At 41.7% G+C, this 8,090-nt stretch overlaps 1 protein-coding gene across 1 annotated transcript; it reads right to left on the bottom strand.

Annotated features, from left to right (window-relative positions):
* Positions 1-26: 26 nt before the first annotated feature.
* On the bottom strand, positions 27-7,724 carry aldh9a1a.1 (aldehyde dehydrogenase 9 family, member A1a, tandem duplicate 1). Its single transcript, XM_074636420.1, has 12 exons — positions 7,603-7,724; positions 7,255-7,412; positions 6,457-6,602; positions 5,951-6,080; positions 5,121-5,255; positions 4,781-4,977; positions 3,290-3,430; positions 2,985-3,173; positions 1,482-1,569; positions 1,182-1,323; positions 787-899; positions 27-556 (listed from the first exon to the last, which is right to left on the bottom strand). The coding sequence occupies exons 2-12, from the start codon at positions 7,394-7,396 to the stop codon at positions 462-464; spliced, it is 1,518 nt and encodes a 505-aa protein (XP_074492521.1). The 5' UTR covers positions 7,397-7,412; positions 7,603-7,724; the 3' UTR covers positions 27-461.
* Positions 7,725-8,090: the final 366 nt, after the last annotated feature.

Below are 8,090 nucleotides of genomic sequence, written 5' to 3'. Positions count from 1 at the left end.
ATTCAGAAGCAACCAGGCACAGAGACTTTGTATCTAAAACATTTTATTTTGATAGAGGCGTTAGTTGTCCAATAGTGTGTTAGTCAAACATACACACAGTATAAAATTCAGACATCGACTGATTAATGCTGATTCACAGTTCACTACACAGCATTTCTAATTAAGGCTTTTGGATCAGCAAGTGTTCTTATTCATTTACTTGTTTAATACAAAAGTAGGTTCACTTGTTGGGTAAAGAAAGTAGAGTTATTTGTTAGAGGGTCCACTTATTCAGTTCTTACATGGGCATTTCATACAGACCTGCACCTCCAAATACGCAGGTATGATATAAACATAGTGCAAAGAAGAGGATGCTACATGTACTCGTTTCTGGTGCATATACAGTAGCACATGGCCGAAGGGAGAAGTGAAGTGTTTTAGTCACAGTTCTGGTGCAGCAGTGTCAACTCGGTGAGAGGAGTTTAGAAGAGGCTCTCGACGTCGCCCATTTCCACGACCACAGTCTTCAGCTGGGAGTAGTACTCGATAGTCACCTGGCCGTTCTCTCTGCCGAAGCCTGGTAGAGCACAGTAGAGATCGTGTTAGCACCGTCTATTTTAGTGACTCGCCCTGCTTTCATTCAATAAAGATAATTCAGCTCAGGGGATACTCGATGTATTGCGGCTTGTTCTACTATATCGCCAGGTCACTCGCTGCAATAACATGTAAAGCTATGAATGTATTTCCTTTGCATTTACAATGACAAACATCAACATGACAAAGATCATTTTAACCTAAACACCATACCTGACATCTTGTATCCTCCAAATGGCACCTCCACAGGGCTGATGTTGTAGTTGTTTATGAAGCAGGTCCCCGCCTCCAGGTTCTCAGCCACGCGATGGGCTCGAGAAATGTCCCTGCGGGCAGACGGAAAGGAACAGATTTCAGATTTTAAGCACAAAAAAAAAAAAGAGTATGCAACTTCACCACGCGGTTAAAATGCTGCTTCATCTGCCCTCTGACCACAGAGACGACTATTGTGCAACGAATTCCACTTGCAATATTTTTATTGGCTGCTTTTTGTGGAAAGCGTGGACAGCAGCCAATTGAACGCAATAACCTGATTAGAGAGCAAACCATCTGCAGTGTGAATCAGTAAGTTGCATCAGACTGCAGAGTCACGAGTGTACTCAGCTGACCTGGTGAAGACTCCAGAGGCCAATCCGAAGGTGGTGTTGTTAGCCCTTTGGAGCACTTCCTCCTCGGTGTCGAAAGGCAGCACAGACATGACCGGGCCAAAAATCTCCTCCTTCACGCAGGTCATGTCATCTCTGCAGTTTTCTGTGCCGGGGGGAAAAGGACTGGATGTAACATATGGTGCATACTGGGACGCAAAACATGCACATGGTGTAAAAAAACGGACTGATTATGTGATGGTGTATCGTCAGTAGATGTTACATGAAATCAAGACATCCTGGAGAGTACACAAAGAGACTCACCAAGCACACAAGGTGACATGAAGTAGCCGTCTTTCAATTTTGGGTCACTGGGGACAAAAGGCTCTCCTCCACAAAGCACTTTGGCTCCCTGGAAAAACAGACATATTAGCACACTTGCCAACCCTCCCGATCCCGGGAGATTCTCGTTTTTCATTGCCCTCTCCCGGTTTCCTCCCGGGGACACAATTCTCCCGTATTTCTCCCGATTTATGACAAATTTTCACACTTTCTTATTCCTTTTCGTTATCACAACCTGTTTCTGGCACTGTACGGCATGTATAAGCCCTACTGTTTCTATCCGGACAACAATACAGCTACACCAAATGTTGTTTCCTTGCAGAGGAGAGCTGCTCACACTCGCCACATCACAGCCATTGGAAATAATGGGTTTCAGAGTGTAGTTGTGCCGTTGTAGCATTGTGTCTGAAAGGGCCTTCAGTGAGTGAGCAACCCGTTTGCACGAAAAGGCGTATGAATAACACCATAATGCGCAAGGCATTTAGCGTGCAATAACGCCTTTCTTGCTTTAGGCGTGTCATTTGTACGCCGTGTAGCCTGTACTGACTGCAATGTTAACGCTCTGCGTAAATATGCAACACTCAGAGCTAGTGACGTAGAATAAAAAGTGAGAAAGACTGCTTATGGCGGACGGGAGGGGAGGTGGATGGGTCCAACAAACACACAGCTTTTAACCAGGGGACCGGTGTGCAAGACTGGTGTTTTGTTTTGTAAGTTACGTTAGTGACGTTTGTCATGTGTCTTCCGTACCGATGTAACATTGTTTACGTAGATATTTTACTTGGTTTACTTATTTTAAGCACAACAATGACGTTTTTCCTAAACCTAACTTAGTGGTTTTGTTGTCTCAACCTAACTACGGACGATACCATTGTTTTGTTGCATGGCGTACAAATGACACGCGAAAAGCCTGTGTAATGTCATGCTATTTATACGCCTTCCTGTGATACCGGGTTGGAGTGAGAGACGGAGAGAGAAATGGAGAATATTAAGAGAAAGAAATAATCGAGTAGGGGCAACAAATGAATGAAGGAATGAATGATGAACTGATGAATATTAGTCTATGCTAGAGCAGCTAATTATTCTGTATTCTTTCCTGATAATAAAAAAAAAATGAAGATCAAAATGCTGTTGCAGTGTACTTATTATTTTACTATTTTCATTCTTTAAAAATCACCAGAAAGCATGAAACAAAGTCTCTGAAATTCAAATTGTTTCTTCCCTCAGACACTTTCAAAATCCTCCATATTTTTGAGGTCTCCAGATTAGCAAGTATGTAAATTTTATAGTCTCATAACTATGAGAACCAAGATAAGGATAATTAAACTTGATAGAACTGCTTAGAGGTCTAGTGAAAGTGCTGGTGGTGCTATCACAGCTGATTAATTCTCAGATAAATGCCTCTCCACAGTTGCTCAATTTTTCCACACAAGGATCATTAAAGGCTCCTCTGATCTAAGTATCGGAGGATTATTAGAAGCACACCTCTTTCTTGGCCTGAGTGACGAATCCCAGCACTTTCTCCAGTTGCGGCTTGCTGATCAGCGCTCCCATCCGGGTGCCGTCCAACAGGGGGTCGCCAATCGCGATGACCTTGGTCCTCTTCACCACTTCCTCCAGGAACTTGGGCAGGATCTCTCTTTGCACGTACACTCTGGTCCCGTTGCAGCAAACCTGTACGATGCAAATAGAAATTTAGAGCTGTCAGAGTAGACTGTATATGTATTACTGTATGTATCAGGTCGAGGTGGACGCCTTGAAACACAATACATATGATACCACTGCCCCACCTGTCCCTGTGTCAGGAAGTTTGCCATGAGTGCTCCCTTCACTGCGTTTTCCAGCTCGCAGTCTTTGAAGATCAGGAGGGGAGATTTCCCTCCGAGCTCCAGAGTCACCTGCTTCACCCCTTTTGAAGACATCTCCATGACCTGAGGACGAGGAGAACAACGTAACAATGGGGACAACTGAAGCCTTGTAGAGCGGTTACAGAGCATGCTTGAAAAGAGTTATGACCCCGGGGTTCGAATCCGACCTGCGGCCCTTTGCTGCATGTCATCCCCTCTCTCTCCCCCTTTCACAACCAAGACTTTCACTACCAAATAAAAGGCAAAAAGCCAAAAAATAATCCAAAAACCCCCCACATTTTCCAATACTGCTATTTTTCATGCTTTGAATGGCTTCTTCCAAGGCATCCACTGGTTTCCATTCATTTCACCATGGTATAACACAAGACATGCATTGTCTTGAAAAGTGCAAGTAATCAATCAATCTCACACTACGTATCTGCATCAATTGTGATTAAAGTTGTATTATTGTTATGTAATAATGTAGTGCAGACTTTTCAAATTAAGCTAAACGCTAATCTACATCACCACATGATGACATTGGAACTCTCTTTGATAATAAAACATGCAGTCATGGTGTTCATGTGAGGGTTACTCAAGCAATTTTCAAGTCTCTACATGTTGGAATTAAACATGCTAAAACAGTGGTATGGTCCTTTAGAGGGCGGGTCCATCTGCATTCCGTTACGTTTTTTTTTTTTTTTTTTACAAATGAAAACCTCTAGTCAGCCGTAGCAAAAAGCAGTGATGTAGGTTACCAAAGGAAGCTAATCAGAGCTAATCAATAAGGTTATGAATAATGTGAATGCTAGCACCAGCTGAGTCAAAATTAGATGTACTAAGTTCAGAAATAGCTGACAGGGTTAGTTCCATTCACAAAAACAGTCATTTTACCTTGCAGAACATCGATCAGTTAGTTTGTTTGTGTTTTTGAGTGACTTTCGGATCCAAACTAATGTGGCACCTACACAGCAGTACATTGCTTAGCTTCCTTGCCGGTACTCCTGTCTGCTTTTCCAAACAGGCAGCATAGCCCTCTAAGTTACTGTATGTAACGTTAATACACTGACAATAAGGATGTGTATATACTGTATATGTAACAGAGTCATTATGTATAAAACAAGGTCCGGTCACTTGGGAAAAAGTTGTTAGAAGGGCGTGGGAAAAAAGCATTTTGACACTAAAACATACATAAATTTGTTTGGATTTGAGTACATAAGGGACACCACTGTGAAACTACAGATTGATATAAAAACCTAAAAATAATTATAATAATAATAATAATAATGGACCCACCCTTTAAATAGAAGGATACATTTGTTTAGGAATCAATTTGTATACTGGACACTGTGGTGGTCGTCTGGGCTTCTATGACACCCTTTTCCTCTTAAATAACATTATGTTAAAACCACAGCACTCCGTTGGTCTCTGTACCTTTTTGCCTGTTGGCACACTGCCAGTGAAGGACACTTTGGCGACCTGCGGGTGTTGGCAGAGCAAGGTGCCAGTGTCTGCTCCGCCTTGTACCACACAGAAGAGCCCATCGGGGACCCCCGCCTCTTTGTAAATCTCAGCCAGAATGACGGCAGTCACAGGAGTCATCGGAGAGGGCTTAAACACCATGGCGTTACCTAAACACAACCGGATTTTAACACTTTAGGTTACCGCCCACATAGCTGTTTATGTTTACAAGAGACACATAATTGCTGGACAAACAGACATCATTATCTCAAATCTTACAATAATGTGGTAATACACTCTGTTACACACTCACCACATGCCAGAGCAGGAGCAGACTTCCATGAAGCAATCTGGAAGGGGTAATTCCACGCACCGATCCCCACGCACACACCAAGGGGCTCCCTCCTGGTGTAAGCGAACGATCCGCCGGGAAGCTGGACGTGCTGGCCTTCAATGAATGAAACGCAACGCAACTTTAAAATAACACAACACAAAGTTTATGGAGGACAGAACCTGCCAAAATCAAAAATGAATAAATAATTAAATGACTTGATAAATAGATAAGCCATTATGCCAAATGTATAAAAAATAAACAGTCATTTATTAATTGATAACATGTGACATCAATTTATATTTGTTTTAATTTTCTTATTAATTATTTACTTTTGTATTAATTCCCTTATTTATTTACTCTGTTTAATTTTCCCTTATATTTATTTACGAATTTATTTTCAATATTTTTATAATTAATTAATTTTGCATTTATTTTTGTATTCATTTTTGCATGTATCTTTTATTTATTTTATATGTATTTGAAATGTATGTATTTATTTATTTATTCCTGCACAATTTTCCCTTTGCATTTCACCAAACTAATTGTATTTCTGTATTCTTTTCTTTATGCATTACAGCCTCATTATGCAAATGAGGGGGCTGTTACTCAACGTGTGTCGTCAAATGTCGACATTTATTTTTAATATTATTTTTGGTAAATTTAATGGCATATTAGTGTATTTATTGAGTCATTTATTTATTTATTCATTTTTTTTATTTTAGCAGGTTCTGTCCTACATAGAACTTTTGGAACTTTTGGAAAATCACGCTTTTTTTTTTATACAAAAACAAAAGTGTTTGTGTACCCACCTGCCAGTGTACCAGCCATGCCAGCATAGTACTCAATGCACTGCCAGGCGACATCAATATCCACCAGTGCTTCAGTGATGGACTTGCCATTGTTGATCACTTCCAGTTTTGCAATCTTCTCCCTTCTTTCCTATTTGTATTGGAATAACAGAAGTTATAAATGTGAACTTTGACAGAACTATTTAAAAAGATACTCTGTGGTAATCTAGTGTAATCACATGTATATAGCTTTAAGATTATACAATGTCCCTGACAGATTGGGGTTGAAATCCAAAACCTGCAGGACATCAAAGACGGCATGCAGACACACAAAAGCTTTATTCTGTGCAAATGTAGGCCAGCAGTAGAGGGAGGGAGGGAGGGCATGTCTGTGCTTTTAATGAATAACTACTGTCTTACTGCATGCTGCTTGCAACAGGCTGCTCCAATTTATGTTGCGCAACACTGAAATCAGACTGGCTAGTTTCCAGACTGGATGGTATAATGACAGAGCTTGACCGCCTCACCCTGATAATGCGGGCGGCCTCTAACATCACCCGGGCCCTCTCCATGCCTGACATCTTCCTCCACTGTAGGTAGGCAGCTTGGGCGCTCTTTATGGCCTCGTCAACCTCCTCAGCTCCGCAGGGGACCATCTGACACAAGACCCGGCCTACAAAAACAAGATAAACAGGTTTACAGATCGGCTGAGCTCCAAGAAGAAAATATAACAATTACATAACTATGAGGTACATCTCAGTTGTTACTATATTGCAACTGGAAAAAAAACTTGTTTACAGATTTTCACTTTTAAATACATTCATTCAACTTAAAGAATACTAAAGTTACGTGTTATTTTCTTTTTTTTCTCGTAAAGTTAAGACGTTATTTTCGTAATATTACGACTTTTTTTCTTGTAAAGTTATGACCTATTCTCGTGATGTTACTACTTTTTTTCCTCATAAAGTTATGACTTTATTCTCGTAATATTACGACTTTTTTTCTCGTAAAGTTATGACTTTATTCTCCTAATATTACAATTTTTTTTCGTAATATTATGACTTTATTCTGGAAATCTCTGATTTTTTTTCCCTCAATGTGGCCCTTATACTCCTTACACCCCACCAAAGAAGAAGAACTGTGGGAGGGGTCTCTGTCCACATACAGTGACCCTGCTGCAAACCTTTAAACTGGGCTCTAACATGTTCCACACAGAGTTCAGATATGAAGCGTTCATTACATAATGCAGCAGGCTTCAGTGTGCAGTATATTCACAGGCTTCAGTGTGCAGTATATTCACAGGCTCTAGTGTGCAGTATATTTACCAGTCGCTGGTTCAAACACCGGCTCTGCGTCCTTCTGCTGCCGGGGCTTCACTCGCTTCCCTCCCCAGAAGTTCAGCGGCTCTGAGACCACAACGGTGCCGGTGGCTGCTCCGGGCATAGTGTCGAGGGTTGACTGGGCCATTTCAGAGGGAGAGGACCTGCAGGAACACACAGGAACACACAGGGAAAAACACTATTGACTATACAGGATAACATCTAGGACAAGTAAATCACGCTGCATGCTATTACCATTATACTGAAGCACCTAGCTAAACTAGCAGCACAGGAGAGCATACGCAGATACATAGATACATGAATGTTAGTAGAGAGAAATGCAGGCAACCTCACCGTTAATGCTTCAGCAGACGGACTGGAAGAGGAATGTGGACTGAGGTTATATGAAGAGTTGTTCACGCCCCGATAACCGGACAGGACCCGCCTCCTGAGTGAGAGAGTGCTTCTCATAGGGTGCATGCCAAAGCTCTTAATTGCATCCCTGTTTCCCTCACTTGCGTCTCATCCTTGCGTCTTAGTCCCTCCCACCAGGGAAGCATGGAGAGACGCAAGGAAACCATGCGAGGAGAGAGGAAACGAGGAAATACGATTTAAGCGACATGGGACGGTCGTTTCCTCTGAAGCGTCACGTGAAGCGACGTCCATTTCTGATGACAGCAGCAGCTGATCACATCTGGATCAGCTGTCAGTCAGCTTTAACAGCTGTTTGTGTCTGAACTGTACTAATACTAATAAAGACAAGTGCAAGCTGCAGTCTGTATTTCTACTGTGGACTGCTTAGATGCTCAGGAACCATCTCTACTGGAACAATAACTTTATAT

The sequence above is a fragment of the Sebastes fasciatus genome, chromosome 5 (assembly GCF_043250625.1).
Source record: "Sebastes fasciatus isolate fSebFas1 chromosome 5, fSebFas1.pri, whole genome shotgun sequence".
NCBI classification, from domain to species: Eukaryota; Metazoa; Chordata; class Actinopteri; order Perciformes; family Sebastidae; genus Sebastes; species Sebastes fasciatus.
This window is presented reverse-complemented; position numbering and strand designations above follow the sequence as displayed.